We start from the raw sequence: 13,608 nt of genomic DNA on the forward strand, positions 1-13,608 counted from the left end.
TCTCTCTCTCTCTCTCTCTCTCTCTCTCTCTCTCTCTCTCTCTCTCTCTCTCTCTGAATCAAATATATTTCATCTACTGAGTCCCAGTTGGTGAGAATCTTATGTTACAACTAATTGAGAATATCAAAAAAATCAGGTTAAATACAAAAGCATGATCATTTCAATGGCCACCCAGACATGTGTATGACTTTGGATATCAAAAGCAACCACCAACCTCAAGAATATATACTATGAAATAATAATTAGTCTCAGTAAATAACTAAAGAAGACAGAATATTTACCAATAATTCTTTACATCCTATTGAGAAATATCAATAAATATATTTATTATATATTTTACATATAAAGAATTCAACCAATGCTTTATAAAAGGAAAGACTGCCATTTCTTATTCCTGAGCAATTCGATATAGTAGAAAACAAGAGAAAAATCAACCACATAGCAAACTTTTCCTGCAAAGAGGAAGTCACTTAGAATTAACAAAAGCACACAGAAGAAATTTTAACCTTTCAAGTGAGGGGGCTAAACTACATAAAAAGCAGGAATTCAGCCAAGTACTTGAATACTACTACCTTTTTGTTCCTTCAGGGAGTGTGGAAGAGAGGTTCTTCCTTCAATCACTTTGCAATCTTTTGCAGTTGTGCAAATCTTCAGCTGGTTAATGGTGACTTTGAAGTAGAAGACCTTTTTCCTGACCCTTTAACTCCCCAGTTATCAGGTAAAAAAAAAAAGAGCTGTCCTTCTCCTTTCACAATGGCAAACAGACACATGTTAAACACCTGACATTCACTAGGATAGCTGCCATGAAAATCAAAACAAAAGCAGGAAATACTTATAGACAAGTGAGGATGTGGAAAAACCAGAAAACCATGTGGATGGCTGGTAAGGAGGAAATGTGGTACTACCATTGTGGAAAGCAGTACGAGGGTTCCTCAAAACTTTAGAATTAGAATCATCACATGATCCAGCAAATAAATTCATAAAGACAGCCGAATGGAGTGTCCTAGCAGGTTAGGGGAGGGTGTTTTTATGGGACAAGTTTTGCAGCATGCAAACATTCTAGAGATTAATAGTAGGATGAAAGCATGATGCTATGAATGTAGATAATGCCACAACTGGTTTATAGAACACTCTGGAGTTGTTGGGGTTTTTAGTTTGGTTTTGCTCTGTGTTGGAGAGAGTTTATCGCTGAAGCTCAGGCTGGTCTAGAACTCACTACAGAGCCCAGACTTGGCATTGAACTTATGGAGATCCTTCCTGCCTTTGCCTGTGCAATGCTGAGATTACAGGTGTCCACTACCACACAGAGTTGGCAAAAGCTTGTCAGGGTCATTTCCACTAAGAAGTAAAGCTAAGTATGAAGGATTACAAAGATTGAACTTTTTATTCCACAGGTAGTTAAGAAACCATATATTCAGGTTATTTTCATTTAAATCAAAATCAATGTTTGATCAGCCATTAAACCTGGAAATTTCTCCTTTCTAAACTCATCTTAAGGAGTCAGGCATGGCAAATTTATAAACACAGAATGCAGGAGGTAGAAACAAGGGGGATCAGGAATTCAAGATCATCCTCAGCTATGTAATGAATCTCAGAACTGCTTGGCTTACATGAAATTCTGCCTCAAAATAAGAAAAAACAAACGAAGGAACAAAGGAAAGAAAGGAGGGAGGGAGGAGGGAAGGTAAAACTACTTATGTTGAGGAAATAAACAGGTGAGATATAATGACACACACACATACCACATTGTTAGCACTCTGTCTAAGCTCCGCCCCACAGTTGCCTGGCAACAACCAGATATGCTCCGCCCCACAGTTACCTGGCAATAGCCAGGTATGCCTGACTATAAAAGGGGCCACTTGCCCCCTCCCCCTCTCTTGCTCTCTTGCATCTCTCTTGCTCTTCCCTTCCTGCTTCTACACTCTCCCCATTCCCTTCCCCTCCTCTCTCCACATGCTCATGGCTTGCCTCTACTCCTCTTCTCCTCTCTTCTCTTCTCTCTTCTCCTCTCCTCTCTTCTCCTTTCTCTCTCCCTCTCCCTCTCTCTGCCTTTCTACCCTCTTAACTCCCCTCCCCATGCCCTGAATAGACTCTATTCTATACTATACCATTGTGTGCCTAGTCCCTCAGTGGGAAGAGAAGTCTCAGCATAGGCCTGCTAAGGCACCCCCTTCCCCTATACCTCACTGTACATCCACCAAAACATATCCCCCTCTCTTTTTCTTTTTAAAAACATATTTCATATACACATACATACATACATACATATATACATACATGTATGTTTGTTTGTTTGTTTGTTTGTTTGTTTGAGACGAGGACTTGTAGCACAGGCTGGCCTGGAGCTATGTAGCTCAGACTGAATTCAAAGTTATGGCAATCCTCCTGCCTAAGCCTCCTGAGTGCTGGGGTTACAGATGTGAACCATCATGCCTAGCCTAAGAAAACATTCTTAGCTTTTAATATTAAGGGTATGAAAAGTTATTAAACACAGAAACAATCTACAGAGTTATCAAGTGAAGTGTAGTTCAATAAGTGGTATTGTATTCTTCTCATGGCTAGAGACCTTAAAAATACCATGTAGTTATCTAACAGAAAAAAAGCGGGTCATAGCATATTAAGTTTTCCAAACAGCAAGGCAGTGCACTTGGGAGGCAGAGGCAGGTGGAAATCTATGAGTTCAAAAGCCAGCCTGGTCTACAGGGTGAGCTCTAGGATAGAGTGAAACCCTGACTCTTAAAAACAAGCAAAGAAAAACAAAAAAAATAAAATTTCAAGACAGGAATTCTGTACTATGCCTCTGTTATTGTAAGAATAGCAAATGATTGTGCTCTACATGCAAATTCAGGCTCAGAAAAAATCTGGAAAAATACATTCAAATGTTAATTATAATTTCTCCAAATACTAGACTAAGAACAGACTCTATTCTTCATACACATCGACCATGAGTTACTGTTTTTAACTATTATTATTACTACAAAGAATTCTTGACATGAGAGAAGCAACAATACTATTTAGTTCTTGATAGACAAATGGATTCCGGAAGCACTCTCCTACAGTGAGGTAGCTTATCTCCTTGGAAACAACACAGAAGGGTTAGAGCCAGCAGGTCACTCTGCCTTTGCCATCTCCAGGGCCTTGCTGGAGGGCCGAATAAACTCCCAATGGACTGCAAATTGCTAGGTCTTCCCAGTCAGTACTTTACAACTTAAAGGGGTCTCACCATTTCCTGAGGCTAAAGTTAAACAACTAAGTCTGGGGTCTTCATTTACAAGTCAGAAGGTATAGAAGGACTAGGAAAGAAGAGGGGAGAAGAACCAAGGAGAACAAAGCATAATGACATAAACAGACGAAGAGGCCAAGAAGAAGCCCCTTAGTATTCTGATCTGAAAAAATTCACAACAAATGAACATAGAAAAATTTCACCTAGAAGACCAGACAATTTTCAGACTGTTTGCCCTAGCAGATCTTCCCAAAGCTACTGCAAATGAACTTTATTCTAGTCAATACCTGAAGCTGTCTCATATATCTGCCTGTCTTCCTAAGCAAGCAACAGATGCTGTTCAAAGAAAAAGAAAACTTTCACAAAATTCTTGTAATCTTGAATAATGTGCTGCAACAAGTAGTTTCATTCTTGCCACAATATTTTCCCTTTAAAAAAAAAATTTCAAAAGAATTTAAGTTAAAGCCAATAGAAAAAGATATAAAGGGTCGTATTTTGCAGACTCGTCTCTTCCCTAATTTCTTTTTTTTTCTTTCAGTGAGACACAGGGACATGGAAGACACACAGTAATCATAAGCCTTTACTTATCCTGTGGTTTATTTAGGGAATTTTATTTTGTGTCTGGAAAATAACAGACTTCTGCTTTTAGGTAGTCAAATAATGAAGGACTCAGAGACCACCTTAGTTTAACTTTTAGAAAAGCAAGTAATCCAGGCTTACTCTATATATGAGTACACATATGTAAATACTCAGTCCTACAAAAGTAAACAAGTTTCTTCATCTCTAAAAGCACTACTCACAGTTTCTCCATTCGCAAGGAAGACTCCAAATGTTTGTGACCCTCAGAAGTGAAATGTCCCACAGCTGGCTTGCTCTGTAGAGATGTTCTTTTCTCCTAAACTAACCTGAAGAGCAAGCTAGATTTGTTGACTGCACAAACATCTGTAATTGCTAAACATCCCTGTGACATGGTGTAACAGTTAGTTACTGCTTGTGCAAACTACCAATCTAAATTACTCTCTGCTGTATGAGCACATGAAAACTCAGGCACAAAGAAATTGGAAACATCTGTAAAAAATTAATGGCCAAATTGACCAATGTTGTGAGGTGGGAAGGGGCATCAAAAACAAGCTAAATCGCTCTAGTGCAACATTCGAATTTAGAAAATCACCCTTACATTAGAAAGGTTCTTTCTGAATACATCCAAGAGTGACCCCTCTCCACTGTGGGATTCCAGATAGCCCAAACATCATCATTTTAACACACCCATATAAATACAGAACAAGGCCTGCTATAAAATGCTATAGATAAGATACAGATTTAAAGGGTCTATTTCTTCTCTAAAAGAAAAAAGAAATAAATACCTCTTCTCCCATCCTGCAGCCAGCCTCGTCTCTTCAGTTTGTAAAGGTCCCAGAACTACCCTGTAATCCTCCCACTTCCTTCAAACAGCCAAAGGCACGGAGCCTGAGGACCCAGCCTAATCCTGAGTCATACTTGGGACCAAATGAGGAATAGGGAGAACAAAGCTTGCATTTGTTTATGGTTCAGGAAGCCAGGGCCGATTCATAGCTTGGGTGGCTTCTCCAGAAGTCCTCCTCCCTCGCCTACATCCCTGCCATAATGTAGGTTGCCTCCCAGTGCCCAAAGGTGTGACCACGCGGACAAGGAACACACGGAGAGTATTTATTGGCAGGACCCAGTGACCGCTTGTGTGTGTGTGTGTGTGTGTGTGTGTGTGTGTATTTAAATGGCATAGGGGAAGTAAAAAGCTAACTTTCAACAGATTATATGCCTGGGGAGTTGGGGATATATAAAATATGGTATTTTACAAAAAGTACAAACATTTTTACAGAAATAAAATTAGTCATACTACACAAAAATTAAAAAAAAATACTAAAGGGAAAATAGCATTGACTATGGACATGCTTCCCTTAGGATACATCATGTCATCAGAAATATCCCAACAGCCTGGAATGAAATATTTAAACATCAATCTTGTTTTCCCCTAAATGAGATACCATATGAATCACCATTTTAATGACTTCAGAGCCCACTGATAAAGAGTCCAAACTCTGGACCCAGAACATGATATAAAAGTTGCAAGTAGGTCATTCCCAAGCTATATAATCTTGAACAAATTAAATTTTGTTCATCTTAATTCCCTTATCTATAAAATGAGACTAATGGAACAGCGCATGTGCAAGGTTCTGGGTTCAATTTCATGTACCACAGAAACAAGAACTGCAAAAGAGTCATCACAGTGGCCACAGACCTACTTGGTTGTCTAGGTGACTAAATGATATATAGACTACCAAATGCTTACAGAAGAATCTGGCACACATAAATGCCATATTAGGCACTATTACAAGTTTAGGACTTCACAAATCAACAGTATCTTCTTCTTGCCATGTTTCTTGAATTCTTGGACCTTGATATCCTGTACAGTTATGAACCATGGCTAATTTTTAAGTCTTTTAATTAAACTAACTTAAAAATAATACATTCTACACTTACTAACTGCCCACACTGTGGCCCACCCTGGGATGATTTTAAATTAGATGCTGCCTCAGTCCTCAAGAAATGTATAATCTTTGTAAATATGACCCAGATCTGTTTATATATGACATACCTAAAACAAAGGTGGGAGCTATCTCTGGGTGTGAATGACAAATGTGATGCAAGTACTAGGGAATTAGCATTAGGAATGAAGATAAGAAACCACCTTATCAAAACCTAATTAGGACGAGAAAGAACAGACACAGCTGCCCAGAGGAATTTCAATTCATTTTTTTAGACTCTCCTCCCTCAGTGAAGTATAGCATAACTCCCCACAGGATTTGCAGACTGACTTCTTCCAAAAGAGTTTAGAACAGAAAGAAGGCAAAATGAAATAAAACATGACAACAAACCTTCCAGGGGATAAAACTGTCCAACCTCACCTCAATCAAGGTGACCAAGGTCAACACTGAAAATGAAGCTTTTTTGATATCATGAACTCTCGGCATCTGATGTAACATGAATGAGCCTCCATCATGAGAAAACCTTCAGAAAATGGCCAATTTATGAACATTCTACAAAATTCAAAATTGCCAAGGTCACCAAAACAGGAGGAATCTCCGGAGTTAGGGTGATTAAATACAATGCAGTATCCTGAATGAAACCCTAGAATTAAAGAAAAGGGACAATGGATAAAAACTAAAGGCACTTGAATAAAGTTAAGGCTTTGATTAATAATCACATAGGGACATTGGCTCCTGCATTGCAGCAGCTATAATATGAATAGAAGCTGTTAACAATGGTGAGAGCTCTGCATGGGGTATGTAGAAATTCTGGTATTACTTTCCCACCTCTCTGTAAACCTAAAATTATTCTACATGAAGAGCTAATTTAAAAACTAATTAGAAAACCAACAAATTATAAGGTGGGCATGGTGGCATAAGTCTGTAATTCCAGTACTTGGAAAACAGAGACAGGAAGCTGAGGAGTTCAAGGCTCTCTACAGCTTCCTAGTGAGCTCAAGGTCATGTTGGGCTACAGGAGACCCAGTCTCAATGAATCTAAATAAATAAATACTAATTACGGCAGGTAGGTGTGCAAAGCACCACACACTCTATAGTCTCAGCATTTGAATGGTGAGGCAGGAGGATTATAGGAGTTCAGGGCTAGCCTGGACTCATAGTGAGTCTGAATCCAGCCTGGGCAACATGACAGTTTATTTCAAAACAAATAAAAAAAAAACTAATTGGGAAGATGAATTTGTTGAAATGCATAGGTGTTATTTATATATATACACAATTATGTGTGTGCATATACAAATGCAAATGTATTTAAACAATACCCTCCTAACTTATTCCCCCCTTCTCCTGTCCCCACCGCTATGGCTAGTTCATCTATGAACAAAGACAATAGAATGCTGACTCTTGGCTTTTTGGTTCCCCAAACACAGAGAACAATTTTCTTTGAAAGAAAATTTGGCTCATCTGTCAGTTCTGCTGCCAACTGAGGCAATGGCAGCCTGGCTGAAAGTGTGTACATGAGGTGGGCCCATCTGCCCCTTTCCAGGAGCTACTAGAAGCTCCTGGTGCCTGGCCAATTAGTCATCAACCACAGAGCCCTGGGCTGGCAACTCTCCCAGCTACTTCCTCTTCAATCTCTAGTCCACATTCTCAGGCACCTCCCTAGTTATCTCTCTAAAGTGCAAATCATGCTGCTGCACAGTTGAACTCCTCCACCAACATGCCAGTCCACCCAGAGAAAGCAGACTGGCAAACTCCCATGGAAAGAGCCACCACTTTCTTCCAGCTGTCTACCACCATCACCACCTGACCTTCCCTGAGCTCCAGCGCAATCTACCTATTTGCTCCTTCAATGCAATCATGCTTTCTCCTGATCCACACACATACTGCCAATCCCCTGACTTCCCGTCATCTTTGAACACTCTGCTCAGCTGCTGTTTTTTCTTGAAAATATCTTTGGATACTCCCTTACCTTTCAGCATCCCAGGAAATTCCCTTCTGCCTGATTCTCTAGATACTATGGACACAACTCTGCTAGTCCTTGTCCCTGCTTTATATGAACATTTCTTTTTTTTTTTTAAAGAGGTTTATTTTGTGTATGTAGGAGTACACTGTCCTTCTCTTCAGACACACCAGAAGAGGGCATTAGATCCCATTACAGATGGTTGTGAGCCACCATGTGGTTGCTAGGAATCAAACTCAGGACCTCTGGAAGAGCAGTCAATTGCTCTTAACTGCCGAGTCATTTCTCCAGCCCTATATGAACCTTTCTATATACAAGTTTGTCAGATCAAGGGACAATCTACACAGGCATATGCCTGTAATCCCAGAACTTGGAAGGCAGAAACAGGAGCATCAGGAGTTCATTATCATCCCCACCTACACAGTGGGTTAAAAATGAGCCTAAGGTTCATGATAGCCTTGTCTCAAACAAAATATAAATAAAAGGGTTTGAGACAATCCATGGTATCAGATGAGAAACATAGAAATAATAACTGAGCCAAACTGTGACTTTGGTAAGAAGTGTTAAATTCCAATTACCTAGATCATATCTACCTGACTCCTAATCAATAATCATCCAGGCAAACAAGTAAAAGCACACTTCGCCTAATCTGTAAATACAGCATCTAGGCCAATGTTTCTCCATTTTCCTAATGCTGTGACTCTTTAATACAGTCCATCACGTTGTAGTGAGCCCCCCAACCATAAATTTATTTTCATTGATACTTCATTACTATAGTTTTGCTCCTGTTTATGAATCATAATGTGAATATCTGATATACAGGTTATGATATGTGAGGGATAGGAAACTCACAGGTTGAGAACCTCTGATCTGCACATACCACCAAGCCCATCTCTTTTGATGTGGACTGTCACCCATTCATTCAGTTTCAGAGAAATCTCCAAGTGCCACTGATGATCTGTACAAGAAATTTGGTGATGCTTCAGTAAATGAGTGAGGCAATTAATGAATAAATGGAAAAGGAATTTTCAGCTAGACCACAAGCACACCAGAAGCACAGTGAGTTTTCCTTTATAATTTTAACTGGATTAAGACAAAACACAGTCTTCACTTATCTAGTCCACAAACATTTACTGAAGACCAACAATACATAGTAGTTTTAACAATTTTTTTTCAAGGAATTGTAAATACAGTAGTGACTAACACAGACAAGGTCCCAAATTATGGCATTTACTTTCTAGTGGCTGACACTTAAGACTTGGTAATATGAAACAAACAGTTGCCGAAAATATAGCAAAATTTGAGTCTACTTCTTAAAGTTTCAAATCTCCCATAATCAAATGTTTAAAAAAAAGTCAGGTTGGAGAGATGGCTCTGTTGCTAAAGTATTTGCCATGCACTCAGGTAGAACGAGGCACCGCAGGGTAAACTTAGAATCTTGGTGCTGGGGAGGTATAGGCAGATAGATCCCTAGAACTCATTGGCCAGCCAGTCTAACCAAACTGATAAGCTTTAGGTTCAGTGTGAGACCCTGTCCCAACAACTGAGGTGGAAACCAGGCAAGGAAGCATTTGCCTTTAATCCTAGCAAATGGGAAGCAGAAAAAAAAAACAACAGATCTCTGTGAGCTGCGAGCTAGCATGGTTTACATAGTGAGTTCCAAACCAGCGAGAGCTACACTGTGAGATTCTGCTTTAAAATAAGACAGAGAATGACTGAGGAAGACATCTGGCACGAGGATTTAAACATTACATGAAGAACCCCGCCTCAGCAATGGTCCTAGAAAATGTAACTGTTCCTTTCTAGTAAAGAGAACCTTAACTAAGTAGTTTATGATAAGTACTTTTCTAATCATTGTACATATTTACTTAATCCTCATACCGCCCCTAAGTGACAGATCATCTTGTTATTCTAATTTTAAAGATGAGGAACATAAAGCACTGAGCCACTAATTTGCCTTCTAAGAAGGCAGAGTTGGGATTTGAACCTGTCCTATCTGACCTGACTGTTAAATAACTATTGGTACTCCTACTAAAAACAGCGTGTGTGTGTGTGTGTGTGTGTGTGTGTGTGTGTGTGTGTGTGTGTGTTTTGAGATGGGACTTCACATAGCCTCAAGCTGACTTCAAACTCATTATGTAGCTGAGGGTGATCTTGAACTGTGTACCCTCAGCCTCCATCTCCAAGTACTTGCATTATAACAATGCAGGAACACACCTGGTTATGCAGTGGATACTGAGGATCAGAGCCTAGGCTTTCTGCATGCTGGGCAAGCACTCTACCAACTGAGCGCTATCCCCAGTCCTTAGAAATACAATAGTAAGAGCATCTGAGACTGTAAATCTTGGTAATGACCTGGCTGCTGTTAAATATTTCTTGGAAAATACATTAGGCTGAGTGTCTCACAAAGTACATGTCAAGCATACATAAATAGCAGAAAACATCCAATCTGTCAAAAAATAACCCTTGGGGATAGAGAGATGGCTCAGTACATAAGAGAACACATTGTTCTTCCAGAGGATCAGAGTTTTATGCCTAGCCACTATATCAGGCACCTTACAACCATGTGTCACTCCAGCTCCAGAGGATCTGATATGCTCTTCTGACTTCCAAGAGAAGGCTTGCTTGCACACACACACACACACACACACACACACACACACACACAGACACACACACACACACTTTAAAATAATAATAATCTTTAAAAACCTATATCATTGTTTCCTATTCTCTATGAACCCTCCCTCTCCTTTTCCTAGACAAGGAAACATGAATACAATGGTAATAAATAAACTGAAGTCTAAAAGTCCCATATGCTTCACTTAACCAGGAAGCATCATAATACCATCTGCTCATTGAAAGCCACGGAGTTTGCAATTACTCTAAAGATGTCATATAATCTTATCCTTCCATCCAACTGAGGAATATTCAATAATCTAAGTCTTAGATGAGTTTTTAAAAATCTTACCCAGATATATTTTATTAGTCAAAGAATATATTAGCTCCTGGGGCTCACCAGAGCATATTTCTCTTCAAAAGATTGGAGATTATGATTGTTTGAATGAAAACAGCCCTTATACACTCATATATTTGAACAGTTGGTCCCCAGTTGGTAGAACTGTTTGGAAAGGATTAGGAGGTGTGGCATTGTTGGAGGAGGTGTGTCACTGGGGATAGAATTTGAGGTTTCAAAAACCCATTCCAGTTCCAGTTAGCTTTCTCTGTCTCCTTCTTGAGGACCAACATGTAAACTCTCAGTTAGTACCCAGCAGCATGCCTGTCTGATTGCTTTCATGCTCCCCAAAGTGATGGTTATGGACTTTCCTTCTAAACTTTAAGCCCCAAATAAGCTTTCTTCTGTAAGTTGACTTGGTTGTGGTATCTTTTCATAGTAATAGAAAATTAACTAACAGGCATAGAGATTTCTTATTTTAAAATTTTTAATCGAGAGAGAGAGAGAGAGAGAGAGAGAGAGAGAGAGAGAGAGAGAGAGACAGAAAGGGGGGAGAGGAGAATAGTATATATACAAGTGCCATAGGGCATTATATAGAGGTCAGGGGACAGCTTGCAGGAGTGAGTTTTCTCCTTCCACCTTGGGGTTGCTGAGGACCAAAGTTAAGTCATTAAGCTTAATGGCAGGTACTTTTACCTGCTGAATAATCTTTTTGGTCCCACATCTCTTATTTGTAACAGACATCATTAGTTTTTTTGTTTGCTTGAGATACAGTCTTGCTATGTAGCACTAAATCTCACTGGAAATTATATAGACCAAGCTGGCCTTGAATTTGCAGTGGTCACCTGCCTCAGCCTCTAGTGTCCTGGGAATACAGGCATTTAAGACTATATTCAGCTAAGACTGTCACTTGATTTTTATCTGGTTTAATTCTACTATAAAGCTTAATGAATTTTTACTAGAATGGATAAAAAGACTATCAGAGATGTGAATGAAAATATTAAAATTCTCTTAACTGTAATTTGGCTGATTGAAACAATTGATTTGCAATTTCCATTTACATACTATTTAAATTTTAATTCTCTGTCACAAGCAAATGTTTCAATGTTGATACCATAAAGGCATTAATTTGAGTGACTCTAAATCTATAAATAAGATTCAAGTTGATAAGAGTTTAAAAAAGAGACTCACAAATAAAAACTAATAGAAAATTAAAAACAACAACAACAAAATCCTTTCAAGAGAGAGATGTCAGAAGTCACTAAGAGAAATAAACCAGGAAGGCATAGGAAAAAAGTTCTTGAAAGGTTTTCCTATAAGAAACATTATATACTACCAGCCTGTCAAACCACAATGCTTCAAGATATCTTTTCCAATCAGTCGAAAAAGACTGGCTCCCAGATGATTAGATGACTTTGAGTCCAAACATGGAATAAGCTGGCACAAAAAGCAAGGACTATTCTGTACAGAAAGCCATACCAAGTTAGGTCCTGGGCCTCACCCTAATATCTGCAACTTACCGACAAGTGCATCACACCCTCCACTCCTTTACCTAAGTGTTTGACTGCAGAGTAATCATCTGAGTGACTCACCAACAATTGCTCTAAACTGCTGAGCCATCTCTCCAGGTCCTACGGACATACTAACACTTCTATCTGAGTTTAATCTCAATGGAAACATTTCCTCAAAAGTTCCCTTTCCTGTAATCTCTATTAAATGAAATTTGTAACATGCATAAAGAATGGAGCATATATCAAAGTCCCGTGTATGTGTCACTTGCTTTCAATTACTATTAACTCATGAGTTAGAGGGAATATGCCTGTAATCCCAGCATTTGAAAGGCAGAGGCCAGAGGACCAGAAGTTCAAGGTCATCCTTGGCTACACAAAAGTTTGAATTCAGCCTTACGAACATGAAACCCTGCTTCACAAAACACACACACACACACAAAATCAATTCATCATTAATCTTTCTTCTCTACATCATTTCATCTGTAAATATTTCCGTTAAATGGTACATTATAAAAATTGTTCACAGGTATATCTATTTTTTTAGTATTATGTGGGATCCATCCTTATATCTTAATAAAAGAAGCAAGAATAACAATATGCACTGTTTTTTGTTTGGCTGGTTTGTTTGTTGTTTTGAGACACAGTCTCTATATAGCTCAGGCTGACTGGAACTGGCTAAGTATTATCAGGCTGCCCTTGAATTTTCAATTATACTGCCTCAGTCTCCCAAGTTCCAGGATTAAGGTGTACAGCATCAAGCCTGGTTTCACTATTTCTTTGTTTCAGGGTGGATGGATAAAGGGCTCTTCCCCTGACTTGTAATCTAATCATGAACTTTAAGTGTTACATATTAAACAGATGTACAGGCGCTTGGGAGATGGCTCAGTTGGTAAAATGTCTGCCATATAAGCATGAGGATCTAAGTTCAGATGTCCAGTATCCACTTAAAATTCAGACATGGAAGAAAAGCTCTGTAACCCTAGCACTGGGAGGCAGAGACAGACAAATACATGGAATTTACTGAACAATCAACCTGACCAACAAGTGAACTTCAGGTTCAGTGAAGAAGCCTTGTGGAAAAATATAGTGTAGAGAGATGAAGAGAGATACCCAATGTTGACTTCTGGCCTCCAAGTGTACACATCCCTATATCCATACCTCCCATGAAAAGAGAGAGAGAAAGAGAGAGAGAAAGAGAGAGAGAGAGAGAGAGAGAGAGAGAGAGAGAGAGAGAGAGAGAGAGAGAGATCTCTACTGATCCAGAGAATTGGGTCTTAATACTTAAAAGTTGAATGGAAATTATAAATATAGTACTTGAAGTAATCAAAAATAATTGGATTCCTTTTCTTCCTCATACAAATGATCAAGTCAGCCACGTCAGAAGATCAAGTGGAGACATTGTTTGGCTTCACACACCAAATTTTGTCATGCAGGAT

General features: G+C 39.1%; 1 protein-coding gene across 3 annotated transcripts in view; it reads right to left on the reverse strand.

Moving 5' to 3' along the window:
* The window catches only part of Sh3kbp1 (SH3 domain containing kinase binding protein 1), a 330,974-nt gene that overhangs the window by 125,329 nt on the left and 192,037 nt on the right, over positions 1-13,608 (reverse strand). Inside the window, exon 1 of one of the 3 annotated variants that reach the window (XM_028772691.1) lies at positions 4,588-4,731. The exons of the other annotated variants lie outside the window; for them this stretch is intronic. Within the exon in view, the coding sequence (XP_028628524.1) occupies positions 4,588-4,599 (12 nt within the window). The 5' untranslated portion in view covers positions 4,600-4,731. Of the gene's footprint in view, positions 1-4,587; positions 4,732-13,608 lie in introns of those variants that run through there. 3 annotated transcript variants of the gene reach the window in all.

Source organism: Grammomys surdaster, unplaced genomic scaffold (genome assembly GCF_004785775.1).
Source record: "Grammomys surdaster isolate TR1022 unplaced genomic scaffold, NIH_TR_1.0 217, whole genome shotgun sequence".
Classification (NCBI taxonomy): Eukaryota; Metazoa; Chordata; class Mammalia; order Rodentia; family Muridae; genus Grammomys; species Grammomys surdaster.